The 15,993-nt window shown below is 29.9% G+C and overlaps 1 protein-coding gene across 1 annotated transcript; it reads left to right on the forward strand.

Annotated features, from left to right (window-relative positions):
* LOC124887059 lies at positions 1-408 on the forward strand. Its single transcript, XM_047396230.1, has one exon. The coding sequence runs from the start codon at positions 1-3 to the stop codon at positions 406-408; it is 408 nt and encodes a 135-aa protein (XP_047252186.1).
* The last annotated feature ends 15,585 nt before the right edge of the window (positions 409-15,993 follow it).

Here is a 15,993-nt window from a genome sequence, read left to right on the forward strand (position 1 = left end):
ATGGCTAAATTTCTTGTTCTTTTCTTGGTCTTAACATACTCATTTGTGTCTTTAGCCATGGATAATGAATATGCATTAAATTTGGCAAATTCCCCTACTTCTAGTCCACCTTCTTCAAGTAGAAAACTTGGAAAACATAATCAAGAAGAAGAGAAGAGCATTAATTTTCCCAAAGAAGTAATTGATTCTTCACATCAACAAGAGAATATTAATGATGTTAATCAAGATCATCATAAAGAAATCAAGATTAAGCATCATCATTCAGTTGATAAGTCAATATTTGGAGGTGGAGTGATTCTTGGGGGATTAGCAACAACATTCTTTGTGGCAATATTTTGTTATATTAGAGCAACTAGAAGGAAGAATAATGTGGAGCCTAGTTCTCCCAGTGCCCCATCAACAGTATGATTCTAGTGGATATTAGAAAATTTTCAACTCCCTTTTGGTACAAAATTGTAAAGATACCTTAAATCAATTCTAATTTTGAAATTTTGATTGTATACAAGTTAAATAAAGATATAGATATTTTACTCTGTGCCTATCTACTTGAGGATATCAATTAGTTGAAAAATGTTTTAGTCCTGTAATTAAGTATGATATGTTACATTCTATACTTTATAAATATCTTTTAATTTTATCAGAGATTTATATGTTTTCAAGTATTTTTTTTATTTTTATTTTGTAAAATATTAGGCTGAAATGAATTTAAATGAAGTGATCGTCAATGAAAATTCACATAATTAATTCCTACTCGATGAGGTGGGACTAAGAAATAATTATTGCTATCGTCCATTCATATTCATTCTAAAGTTTAAACCATCAAAAAAAATGAAGGATAATTTTCTTTCTTTTAAGAATTAGAAACAAACTAAAAACCACAGCCTCAACTGTTAAATCTCATATTGGCAATCACATTATTGTTGTAGATTTTGAAGTTACATCATGTGCTTCGATTTATTTTAGTATCATGAGGTTGATATGAAGCTTTGATCCCGTTACTAATAAAAATTGGTGATGAATTGTGTTGCTAGAGTTTCAATAGATATGGGAATTAAATTTGCTATGCAGTTGTTCATTATCTGAGTTCCATATAATACATTGACGCTTAAAGGTGTTAAATTCGAGCTTCACAGATAGAGGCATTGTCATTGGCGATTTTGAGTGTTGAGGACGACTATGTTGATGCCATTAGAACATTAACCCCTCTTCAACGTTCATGGATAATTCTAAATAACTTTGAAAAATGTAAACATAGATTTTGATCCCTTTTCCTAGTAAAAATGATCGTATTAAAAAGATAAAAATCCACACTCCTTCATATGAAATATTTATTTTCTTTTAGCCTTTGTCTCATTTCCCGTTGGTGCAAACTCCCTCCCTCTCCCCCACCCTTTTATGTACTTTCTTTATTTGATAGAAATTGTTTTTTTTCTTCGAATTTAATGTATATGTATTGCACATGTAACATATTGATATTATTGTATAAATAGTCTTATGTATATGTATTGGATATGCAACGTATATATATTATATAAATAGTTATGTAACGTATCAATATTGAATAAATTTTGTATAATCGTATATATATGATATATAATTTATGTATCAAGAATATATATACACATACACACATATAATATATTATACATCAATAGTTCATTTTCCTCAATGAGTTGATTTTTTTAAAAAAGAGTTGTACATATTAAAATTAATTTACTCAATAATATAATTATAATATGAAAAAAATGGAATGTTACAATTTAAACGATGATAACAGATTATAAATATAATTTAATTTATCAATATTAGCTATGATTGAGATCCCATTATTTTTAATTAGTGAATCGTTTTTAAGTTTTTCGGAACGAAAAAGCATTGCTGTTATAAGTGGGTCTTGCAACATTTGAATTTGAATTTAGTAAATGCGGGTATCAAATATCGAATGAGACCTTGGTTCAGTCAAAAATGGGTCTTGCAGTCGAAAACGGATCTTGCAACGAATTTAAATTTACTCGAACCTTAATATGGGTATCGAAGACCCCAATTCAGTCAGAAATAGATCTTACAGCTAAAAATGAGTCTTGCATCATCCAAATCTATATTAATATAATTTTAATGTGAATATCAAATATCAAATGAGATCAATTCAGTGATTCAAAGATAGTCATCGAAAAACTAATGGGTCTCAATTCGATCAAAGAGCGCAATTAGGAGTGTATTTGAGTCGATTTATGGGTAAAGTCAAAACAAATCAAGTTAATCATTTCTTAATTATTAAAATTCAAACCAAACCAAATCAAATATAATTTATATTTGTCGGTTTAGTTTTTAAGAAATATAATAATATTCTCTCTTTTATTTTTTCCGTACACAAATAGAAAAGACTTTTTCATTATCCTTTAATTTATAATATTTCATTATTTAACTTTTTTATTATTGTAGCTATAATTTTCTTAGATTATAAAGAAAAATTCTTAATGTCTATAAACTTTAATCAAATGAATAAAGTTAATAAGGAAAACAAAAATATATATATATAATTAAATTTTATATTTTTTTTCTTTGAATAAATAAGCTTAAAGTGAAAACTTTATTAACCTATTAGATAAATAATTTTTTTTTCTTAAAAAAATCTATAAAGAATTTAAAATATTAGTTTATTTAATCAATTTTACTTAACTAGTATTAGTACCCCGCACGATGCACAATTAATATACAAAAGAATTAATTATTAGCAAAATTTACCTATATCCCGACATCTTTACTATTAATTACCTAAAATCTCAACTTTTTATAAAATTTCATTTTTTTTGTCGTTGAAGATACGTTTAGGTATAGTTAGATACATCCCACAAATACATATTTTTAGTTAACTAAATTGCTAAAATTAAGGGATGTAACGGTATCATTCTCATTAAAGTAGCATTTAAGCTAACTAATAATGGTAAAGGCTTAATAAAATCCCCAAAAATAGGTATTTTAATTTTTATTCCGTATTTTTCTACAAAATCTCTTCCATTCTCAAATTCCAGATAGCCCTCGACTTCCATTATCAATTTTTCATTTTTTTTGTTGATTTGTTTGACGCACTTGCAATGAACATTTCTATGTAATTGATCTTTTTTTTCAAAGGAGGAGTGACCTTGTAGTCTACTAATGAATAATGTTGAATAATCTCTATCAATTTAATATTTTTTTACCTCTTTAAACGTCGTATTTTGGGTGATGTTCTAGTTATTTTTTCAGACTTTTATTAATAATAATAAGCGAAATAACTCATTGTTTTCGTTTGAAAGTTAAATAATCAAATATGTTTGTATGTACTTTTATTGTCATGTTGTATCATATTAATGTAGGTATAGAACTTCTCGTTTATAAATCCTCTGAAAATAATAGATGCAAATAACAATTAACATATGTGACTGAATATGTTATTGAGTTGAAAAACAAAAGTTATGGTAGAGTAAGTAGATAAAAAGAGATACAAAATTATCGAATGTATCTCTTAAAAAGGATATATTGTGCACATTAAAAATCTTAGGTACTTTCTTAAGAAAAGGTGAATATAATAACTATTTTAATTTAACAAATTCATATGAAAAGAGTTAGATGAACTTTGCATGGTAAAAAAGCCAATAGATTGTACAAGCTAATGTTACGAAATTAAGAATAGATCCAAGCTTAAGTAGATTTTATCTCTTGTAAAACATATCTTGTGCACAGTGTAAAGGACAAGTACTATAAATACGTGAATTAGTTATCTGTATATATTTATTAATAGAGATGCATAATAATTTGTATGAGATACAAAATAACTAATGTGTATCTTTGGTATTGTTTTAATGTAGGTATATGTATCCACTATGTTTTTTTTTTATAATTTGCAGGTGTAAAACATTTGATACATTTTATATTTTTTGTATCTATGGTTCTGTGTTAATGTAACTGTATATATCTATGATATTTTTATACAATTTGTAGGTGTAAAACACTAGATACATTTTATACAATTTGTATCTATGGTTATGTGTTAATGTAGGTGTATGTATCTATTAAACAAAGCTTAATACAATTTGTAACATTTAGAAGCATTTCTTTGTAATATTTAACTAAAACGTATATCAAAACAATAATATATCAGAAACTGCAATAGCCATATGTAAATAACCGTATAAAGCAAAACTAGTTTAGAATCAAAAGAGCTAATGTATGTTTTTGAAAATATTCAAAAATCACTAACAGTTAAAACATGTATCACCAACAGTTAAAACATGTACTAACATCATTCAATTTTTTAATATACAACAAAAAACGACTACTCAAAATTCAGAACATAGTCTTTCAATGTTGCTATGAAACTGCTCCTTAATCTCTGTGGATCGTGATTCTCACTAAAGTACCAATTCCCAGCCTTTAGAGACCCATACTTGCACAATAGTGTTGCATATATTAAACGGTGATATTAAGCATCAATACCAGAAGATGGTATTCCTATACCTTCACTCAGATGCTCAGCAAACACAACAATAAAAATAGTTGAATTGTCCTTACCAACGTTTGTATGATAGTAATTCATATAACGTAATTCATTTCCTGAAAAAAAATTCAAACATCAAATCAAGAAAATTACAATAGATACTTACACCTATGTTTAGTAGATACTTTCGCCTACATTAACACATAACCATAGATATAAATTGTATAAAATATATCTAGTGTTTTACACCTATGTTTTACACCTACAAAATTGTATAAAAATATCATAGATACATACACTTACATTAACACAGAACCATAGATACAAAAAATATAAAATGTATCTAGTATTTTACACCCGCAAATTGTATAAAAATATCATAGATACATACACTTAAATTAATACAGAACCATAGATACATAAAATATAAAATGTATCTAGTGTTTTACACCTATATTTTACACCTGCAAATTGTAAAATCTCATAGATACATACACTTACATTAACACAGAGTCATAGATACATGAAATATAAAACGTGTCTAGTGTTTTACACCTATGTTTTACATCTGTAAATTGTATAAAAACATCATAGATACATAAACCTACATTAAAGCAGAACTATAGATACAAAAAATATAAAATGTATAAGATGTTTTACAAAATATGTATATTTGGTAAATACATAAACGCATCACCAAAGATACAAGATGTTGAAAAAATATAACGTAAGCACAAATATGTATCTAGAAATAATGTTGCGTAGATCTGAACGTGCAAATATCTTCGAAATCATATCTCTGGAAGGTATTTCAACAACTCTTCTTCTTCTGATATCAACTTTAACTACAGAACCCTTAGATCCTCTTTTCTTAGAAACGGCCACTTCTTTTTTCTTATCTTTTTTTGCATTTTTTTTACACAATTTTTTCATAATAGAAGGATCATTTATGTGCTTGGACCTATTTTCATTAAAACCGTCAGAATCTTGGGGCTTTGAGTGTAGGTGGCAAAAGAGTTTTAAAATGAGATGTAGGTGACACAAGTCTTAATAATTGAGTGAAGATGACAATTACTTTATTATGGATTAAGAAAGCTGAGGAAGTTTGAAAATAACCCACAAGTTTTTTAATTTACACTTTGATCTAAATGTTAGTTAATATAACAAAAAACGAAGGGAAAAAGACGTGTTTCTTTCTCTTCTCATCCATTGTTGTTTTCTCTCTCTTAACGATTATTGTCATTCATTATTGCTACTACTTTATTCATCATCTTCTGCTTCATTATCATTATCTTCTACTTTATTTTCTTTATCTTCTTCTTGTCGACTATTGTTGTTATTGTTGTTACTGCTACTGTTGCTATCTGACCAATTTCTTAGGTCAAATTTTATTTCCTACATCACTTTCCACTTTGGCATTACTTCATAGGTGACTTTGGTGAGTAAAATTATAATTTTTATTCAAATTTGTCATCTGGGTACATAGTTACTGTTTTTTCCAACAGTGGATAGAACCCAATCATGAATCCAACATTAGTGCCCACAATTTAAATAGATCACTCATCTGGTGCATCAGATGAGTAATATGTTGCAATGAAAGACTCATATATTAGATTCATGATTATGCTTCTATAGTGCTCGTAACATGAATCAAACAGATGCGTAATTTGTTGCAATAGAATATTTATCTATTGCAACATACTCGTTATTTGTTGTAATAGACTTATTATCTATTGCATCAAATTGATTATCTGTTGCATCAGACTGATTATCTATTGCATCAGACTAATTATCTATTGCAACAGATGAGTAATCTTTTTGGAACAACACAAATAAGCCCCTGCCACAAACCCAACAAATAACCAATATGTTTCAACTCTTGTTATTGCTACGGAATTCAAAAATATTTCTTACGTCCAATCATTGACATGTTTGTTGAGAAGATAATAAATAAAATAAAAATTAAATATGTATTAAAACATCAAAGTTGTGTAATAGACTAGTTATCTGTTCCAATAGATTTATTATCTGTTACATCAAATTGATTATCTGTTGTATCAAATGATTATCTATTATATCATACTGCTTATATGTTGTAACAGATGACTAATCTGTTGCAACAGATGAGTAATCTATTTGGAACAACACAAATCAGCCCCTGCCATAAGCTCAACAGATAACCAATATATTTCAACTCTTGCTATTGCTACTGGATTCAAAATTATTCCTTACGTTCAATCGTCGACATGTTTGTTGAGAAGATAATAGATAGAATGAAAATTAAATATGAATTAAAACGTCAAAGCCGATCAAACATAATTTTTTAATTAAACAAAAACAAATAAAAGTACATAGACTAAAATAAAAAATATTATTATTATTATTATTACTATTTCTAGCCGACCAATCTTCAACCGGTAGAAGCAAGACCCTCCTCAGCCTGCGGATCTCACGGAGCATCCTTGCTCTAACTGCTCTCAATTTCCATTGCAAGTCATGAACCTACATCCGAAGTTCATTCACGGTGTCTTGCAAAAAAGCAACGTCCCACACTGGATCAACCATATCTAGAACACATATAAATTGACAAAAACATTAAAAAAAAAGTAAAGAAAAGAATATCCGAATGTAATACAATGTATACTACAAATTGATAAGAAAAAAATTTACCTGAGTCAAGAAAAAGAAAGTGATGGAATTTGTAATATGAAAGACAAGATGCAATAAATAAATAGAGTGCAGTTGAATGAATGATTGAGTAAGGAAGGACCTATTTATAGAGGATTGAATTTGAATGAGTTTGGAAAAAAGGCGTGATTGTTCATCTCCATTTATTAATTACATTTCTATTACTGTGACAAGTCATGACTTAATTAAATCAAGAAATATTGTGATAAGTCATGACTTTTCAGCTTATTATTATTAATTAGTTCTTTTCAAGAACCGTTTTTATTAAGTTGTGACAACATATTCTATATTTGTTGCATCAAATAACTCATCTGTGACAATAGATATATCATCTGTTGCAACAAATAGAAAACCTATTGCATCAGATAATCTATCTATTGCAACATATAATCTATCTTTTAAAAAAAAAATTATCATCACATCATTAATCCAAAATTGCTGACTTTTTTTAATTATATAAATTAAAAAAATAAATTTAAAAATAAAAATATTTTCTGTGAAAGGAAATGGGGTCTATTTAATATTAACGTCAATTATTCAAATTAAATAACTACTTTTTTATGATTATAAATTGTGTTTATCATTTATTTTCTTATTATTTTCTGTGAAAAGAAATGACTTAATTAAATCAAACTGATGAGTTTTTTATTATTATGACAAGTCATAACTTTTCAGCTTATTATTATTAAATAATCTTTTTCTCAATTTAAAAATCGAAGACACCTTTTCAATGATCGTTTCTTTAATAAAATAATAACCATTTTTATGAGTTATGACAACAGATTGTATATCTGTTACATCCAATAAATCATCTATTGCAACAGATATACCATCTATTGTAACAAATCGATCATCTGTTTTAATATTTTTTTATTATTTCTTCTAACAGCTGATACATCAGTCGCAACAGATGTGGAATTTGATGTATCAACAACATTGTTGAGTGTATTTTAGACAAAAAGTCATAACTGTTCACCTTTTTCTTAACAATCATCATATAAGTTAATTAATCCAATATTGTAATTTTTTTAATTATATAATAAATAAATAATTTTAAAAAATAAATTTAAAAACAAAAATGGTGAAATGTCACGATCAGTTATTAAAATTAAATAACCACTCTTTTACAGTTATAAATTGTGTTTATCATTAATTTTTTATTTATTTATTTACGAACTATTTTTTATATTAAATAATCGAAAAGTCATATTTTTTCACCTCTCAATAACAACAATAATTTTTTTTTATAAATAACCGCTTGTTGCAACATATATTCCATCTGTCGCATTAGATTAACCTCTGTTGCCACAAATGCTCAATCCCTACCACCAACCGTTGACATGTTGAGAATAAGGAATAAATAGAATGATAATTAAATATTAAATAAGAATTAAAAATTCAAAGTCGACCAAACATAGATTTTTTAATCCCTTAGGTAGCTCCGATATACAAAATGAAAATACTCTAAAAGAAAAAATATAACCTAATTATTATTACTACTACTATTATTATTATTATTATCATTATTAGTAGTAGTATTACTATTATTGTCAACCGAATAATTTTCATCCGGCAGCAGCAGTGCCCTCCTCAGCCTTGCTCTGAAATTGGTCAAATCCGTATGGAGTTCATCAATCTGCCTTTGAAGTTCCCGCAAGGACACAATATGAATCTTCTTGTACGAATCTGGATCAGTCATATTTGTAAGTAAGTGTAGTAGAATGAACAATTAAGGAATGGCCTATTTATAAATGATTGAATTCAAAAGGGTTAGTCAAAAAGCCACGACTGTTCATCCCTTAATTAAATAAAACTGGTAACTTTTCGAATATGTAAATTAAAAAAACGGATCTAAATACAACATTTTATCTTTTATTGAATTTCTAAAAAAAACGAAAATTGCTTTAAAATAAATCTAACAGATGGGTAATCTGTTGCAAAATATATTCTATCTGTTAGATAATTTACAATATATTGACAATCTATTGCAATGGGTGGATATATCTGTTTGATTTTTCCATTATATTGCAACAGATTGATCATCTGTCGTAACAGATGTCTGTAATTGTTTGACAATTTATACAGATGTGGCATCTGTTGCAACTTGTTAGTCATCTGTTTATTCAATTTAGCCATAAATGGGCTAGGAAGAATAAGGTGCGTGCAGATGGATGGATTCACTATCATGTGTGGGAGTTAAGTATTGCTGGTAAGGTCATCGAGATAACACACACAAAGTATAATATTTTTGTGAATGCAGTTTTTAATCGATTAGGCACTGTTCATTCAAACAAAATCCTGCATTGTATAATTTATTATAATAGGTTCGAATTGATAAGGCCGAGGGCCTTAGGAAGACGGTACAGATACCCTGTTACGAATTACTGATGGTTATTGCTCATGTTTATATGTGTCAAGTTTTGAGAAAGGATCAATATTTGGTGTCATTGCAGAGATCCAATAGCGATTGGACTTAACTTTAAGTGTGAATTGGACTCTAAAAAGGACTTCGAAGCCTCGCACTGCATCAAATAAGAACAAAAAACCAATAGAAATTTCTCTAGTCCAATTTATATGGAAGAATTATTTGAGAAGATGATTATACGCCAGAAAGAGCCGAACGAGAATATCTGAGAGGGAAAGGGGAGTTGATGAAAGACTATATCATCTGAGGTCTAATTGAAGAGGAGACATAGGGTAGCAAGGAACCTATAGCAAATATAAAAGTGTATCCGCTAATGTAAATTCGTCTGTTTTTTGTCTTAAAAAAATAGTGCAGATGGACACTTTGTTAGGGAGCTGTGACTAGGTAGCGTGGTCGGGATTATCACCGAGATAGAAAATAGCAGAAGACCAAGAAAGTATCCTTACAGTCATCGACGGTTGAAATGATGGATAGTAAGTCTGGAAAACTTACGTCAATAACAGCTGCAGTTAAAATAAGGAATCTAAGAAAAGACTGCAATTTCTGAATTTTAAATTGTATCTCATGCCTTCTTGTTTATGGTTCCGATTAGGTCCACTGTTGTTGACCTGATCGGAACCACAAACAAGCTTCAAAAGCAGATTGAGTATCATAACTTTCTTAGCAATATGGATTAATTGATTATGTTTTCTTGCCTTAACATTCTTTCAACATATCTTGGAGAAGATCAGAGGCTTGCTATGGTATGTGGATCCCGATAATTTTCAATCTTTCTTCCAAATTACTGATTTGGTATTCAAGTTTGTCGTTGTCATCTTTGACTTTGGTATAGAGTTCCTGGTTTTTTGTGAGCTCGATCAGGAATACTTTCTTTAAAGTTCTGGAATTGTAGAAGGCCTTCAGAACATTTTATTCCAAAGCCTTAAATGATACATGGAGGGTCTCTATATTTGTTTTAGGTCAAAATGTGTTAATGCACAGTCAAGCAGTGGTCCCAACAGTTGAATAGCTTATTTTTATCGAGCGTTGCTCAATATAGATTGCTCAACCAACCTTCAAGGGATTTGATAAATTAATTACCAAGGAGTTACATAACATTTGATCTAAACCGACTTTACCAAACCTATCAAATGTTATGTAATTCCAAGCTCATTATCCTATCAAAAACCTTTACTCAAGTTAGTGTACAAATCAAATGAGCTCAATCTCTCAGCCTTTCTGCTGATCGCTCTTCTCCCATATGGAGGACAATATATCCACCATGCAAAAGTCTACACCGTCGGTAGAAATTTTTTCTACAATGAAAGTCCTTAGAAGGAATGACTCGTAATCTCTCAATATCACTTTTATGACTTTCTTGATGTCTCTTGTCAATATATTAGAATAGCGAGAAATTGTACTTAGTTTGGTTTGTCCATTCTAATATATTGGCAAGATACGTTAAGAAAGTCATAAAAGTGATATTGAGAGATTACTAGTCATGTCTTATAAAGACTTTCATTGTGGCAAGAATTTCTGCCGACGATGTAGACTTTTGCATGACTGATATCTTGTCCTCTATATGGGAGAAGAAAAATCAGCAGAAAGGCTGAAAGATTGAGCTCGTTTGATTTGTGCACTAACTCGGGCAAAGGTTTTTGATAGGGTAATGGGCCTGGAGTTACGTAACGTTTGATAGGCATGGTAGAGTCAGTTTAGATCAAACATTACGTAATTCCTTGGTAATTAATTTATCAAATTCCTTGAAGGTTGGTTGAGTAAGCTGCATTGAGCAACGCTCGATAAAAATAATTTATCTAACTATTAGGACCACTGCTTGACTGTGCATCAACACATTTTGACCTAAAACAAACATAGCGACCCTCTACGTATCATTTAATGCTTCTGAAGAAAGTGTTCTGAAGGCCTTCTATAATGCCAAAACTTTGAAGAAAGTGTTCCTAATCGATCTCACAAAAAAACAGGAACTCTATACCAACTTCAAATACGAAAATAATAAACTTGAAGACCAAATCAGCAAGCTGGAGGCAAGCTTGAAAATTATCGGGATTCACATACTAAAACAATCCTCTGATATTTTATAAGATATGTTGAAAGCATGCTAAGGCTAGAAAACACAACTAATTATATCTATATTGCTAAGTAATGATACTTAATCTGCCTTTGAATCTTGTTTGTGGTTCTGATCAGGTCAATAGCAGTGGACCTAATCGGAACCACAAACAAAAAGGCATGGGATGCAATTTAAAATTCAGAAATTGCACCCTTTTCTTAGATTCCTTATTTTAACTGCAACTATTATTGGCGTAGGTTTTCTAGACTTACTGTACGTCATTTCAACCCTCGATGCCCATAAGGCTACTTTCTTAGTCTTCTACTAATTTCTATCTAGGTGATAATCCAGACCATACTACCTAGACGCAACTCCCTAGCAAAGAGGCCATCTGCATTATTTTTTTCCTAAGAAACAGCAGACGAATTTTTCATTACTTGATACACTTTCATATTTGCACTTGATTCAGATTTCTCAAGTTCTAAGTCAGTTTCATCGACCAGATTCGCTAGAAGTTTCTTTCTACCCTATGTTTGCTTTTCAATTAGCTCTTAATTGATATAATCTTTCATCAACCCCCCATTTACCCTCGCAGGCATTCTCCTACCGTACCTTCTGGTGTATATTCATCACCCCGAGCAACCCAACCATATAAATTTGGGCTAGGGTAATAACTATATTGATTTTCATTCTTGGTTGAAGCAGTGGGAGGCTTCAAAGGTCCTTTCAAAGTCCAATGCACCCTAAAAGTTAGTCTAATCGTTATTGAATCTCTATAAACTGACACTAAAACTAGATCCCTTCACAATGCTTGACACATAAACATGAGCAAAAACTGACATTAAATCTTAACAGTGTATCAGAACCATATTCATGGTCCCTCTGCCTTATCAATTTGGACCTGTCAAACTAACTGTAAAAAATTATACATATCTTATTTCAATGATCAATGAATAAATGGTAAAAACAACACTCATAAAATTAGTGTACTCTATGTGTATTTTCACGATAACATTATCAGTAATACATACCTCCCATATATGAAGTGGTTCCATCTGCAAGCAGCTTATTCCTCCGAACCTATCTTTACTGAAGCCTCTTGTATTGGTCAGACAAAAGTTGATCAACTTTCAATTCCTTACATCTACAAAGAAGAGGAAAAAATTAATGTCAAACAAGAGAAGAACAAAAAGAATATTATCCATCTGTTGCAACAGATATGGAGTTTGTTGCAACAAATGTGGAGTCTGTTGCAACAGAAGTAGAGTCTGTTGGAATACATCAAACCAACCTTGCTAGTGGTTTGATTTGTTCCAACAGTTGCTCCATCTGTTGCAACATCAAAAACAACATAAACTGTAAAGAAATAATAAATAAAAAACATCAACAACAAAGAAATAACATCATTTATTCCAACATCATCAGCAACAACAAAGAAGCAACATCTTTCATTCCAACACCATCAACAACACTGCACAACAAGTTCAAATAACACCAACCCCGCCAATAACATCAATAACAGCATCAACAACAAAGAAACAAATAAAATACATACAAAAAAATGATACTGCCAACAAGGCTTTTAAACTTCTCCCAACAGATGACTTTTTTTGTATATTGTAACAAAAATTTCTGGTTCATTTATTCAACACTTAAAAGTTCCTTCAAATTTTTTAAATAAATATGATATGGGTAAATAGTAATTAAATAAAAAATAGATGTAAATAACTTGCAAAGAAGAAGACGAGAATGAAAGAGCAATAGTGAACCATACCTTACCTGCAATGTCAAAAGGGGATCGAAACATTAATTTTAGTCGAGGAAAGATATGGATCGATTTAGATCCAAAATGATCTTTATTAGAAAGAGGAGAGAAAAGAGATAAAAAAGTTGTGATAACCCTAAAGAAGAGAGAAAGAAAATGATGAGAGATGAATAAAATAAATTTAGGACTAAAGGAGAGATGAGATAATTCTAGATGTAGACGTGGCTTTAAATATACATTAATTAATATTCATTACAAACTTGAGGGGCACGAGGAAGCCTGGTGACATTGAAAATACAAGACAAGACTAGTCAATAAAATTTTTGAGTTATCCAAGAAATATTTTTTACCGCCTTTAGCAGTACTATTTTATCTATCTTTCTTTTTTCGGACAGAAGCTTGCTTTAAAATTCAAAGAAAAAAAGAATTTCAAACAAATATTTCATCTGTTACAACAAATATAAATATCTGTTCGAAAAATTCCAACAGCTTAGTCATTTGTAACAACAGATGCAAATGTCCATTTGATAACTAAAGTAGATATGTCATCTATTACAACAAATATCAATATTTGTTTGAAAATTTCCAACAGCTCAGTCATCTATAACAACAGATGCAAATGTCCATTTGATAATTAAATCAAATATGTCATCTGTTACAATAAATATCAATATCTGTTTAAAAATTTCTAATAGCTCAGTCATCAGTCATAACAGATGGAAATGTTTATTTGATAATTAAATCAGATATGTCATCTGTTGTAATATATATGAATATCTGTTTGAAAATTTCCAAAAGCTCAGTCGTTTGTTGCAACAGATTTCATTGTAATTAATTTAAGTAGAACTAGGGATGAGTTCATAGGGTCAACTACAACTCTAATTGAGTCTTTGCAACTGCATGGAGTTGGTATTGCGTTCGTCCCGATCTGAGTCATCGATTAATCACTCTAAGTTGAAAATATTCTCATTAGCTTAATGCTAAGATAGCACCTAAATTGATTTAGGTAGAACTAGCGATGAGTTCATAGGGTCAACTACAACTTCAATTGAGTCTTTGCAATTGCATGGTGTTGGTATTGCATTCATCCCAATTTAAGTTATCGATCGATCACGTTGAGTTAAAAAGATTCTTATTAACTTAATGTTAAGCTAGTACCTAAATTAATTTTGGTATAACTAGGGATGAATGAGTCCATATGGTCAACTATAACTTTAATTGAGTCTTTGAAATTGCATGGTATTGATATTGCGTTGATCCAGACCCGAGTCATCGATCGCTCACTCTGAGTTGAAAAGATTCTCATTAACTTAATGTTAAGCTATCACCTAAGTTAATTTTGGTAGAACTAGGGATGGATAAGTTCATAGGGTCAACTATAACTTTAGTTTAGTCTTTGCAATTACATGGTGTTAGTATCGCGTTCATCCAGACCAGAGTCATCGATCGATCACTTTGAGTTGAAAAAATTCTTATTAACTTAATATTAAGCTATTACCTAAATTTATTTTGGTAGAACTAGGGATGAATGAGTTCATAGGGTCAATTATAACTTCAATGGAGTCTTTGCAATTGCATGGTGTTGGTATTGCGTTCATCCAGACCCGAGTCATCGATCGATCACTTTGAGTTGAAAAGATTCTCATTAGCTTAATATTAAGCTAGCACCTAAATTGATTTAGGTATAAATAGGGATGATTTCATAGGGTCAACTACAACTTCAATTGAGTCTTTGCAATTACATGGTGTTGGTATTGCGTTCATCCCGACCCGAGTCGTCGATCGATCACTTTGAGTTGAAAAGATTCTCATTAACTTTATGTTAAGATAGTACCTAAATTGATTTAGGTATAACTAGGGATGAATGGGTTCATAGGATCAACTATAACTTCAATTGAGTCTTTGCAATTGTATGGTGTTGGTATTGCATTTATCCAAACCTGAGTCGTCGATCGATCACTATGAGTTGAAAAGATTCTCATTAACTTAATAATTTAAAAACTAAATCTTTTAACATTTTAAAAATTAATTAAGATCAGTTCAGACCAAATTAACAATTTCAAAACTTATCATTCTTTTCCAAAATTACAAATCAACCTATACAAATTATCCATTTGCCTGAAAAACTTTTCCTTATTTAAAATATCAAGTTATTGATTTTATCTCTCTCTCTCTCAACAATATAGATAGCAACTACTCAATATATTGCTCAACCCTTTAAAATAGATCAATTTTCTTCCCCATTTTCGACCACATAGTTGTTATTTTCGACTTTATTCTCGCTTGTATCTATCATTTTCTCTATCTTCACAGGTAACAAAGTTCGAGAAGAGTTATATATTTATTGTTTATTCTAAAAATTAGGGTTTTTTAGTTAATGATGAAAAAAAATCTTTTAGTTGTATTATCTTCGAGAATGGGTTAACAATTTTGAGTTTTGATGCTAAAAACGTAGAAAGCACCTGAGAAAATTCTAGTTTTTGGTGCAGTATTTTGTTGACTGTCATGGTATTTTTGGATGTGTTTATGGTGTTGTTAGTTATTGTTGTTGGTGGTGTCAGTATTTGTGGTTTTGGTGGTGGTGT

This window comes from Capsicum annuum, chromosome 9 (genome assembly GCF_002878395.1).
Source record: "Capsicum annuum cultivar UCD-10X-F1 chromosome 9, UCD10Xv1.1, whole genome shotgun sequence".
NCBI classification, from domain to species: Eukaryota; Viridiplantae; Streptophyta; class Magnoliopsida; order Solanales; family Solanaceae; genus Capsicum; species Capsicum annuum.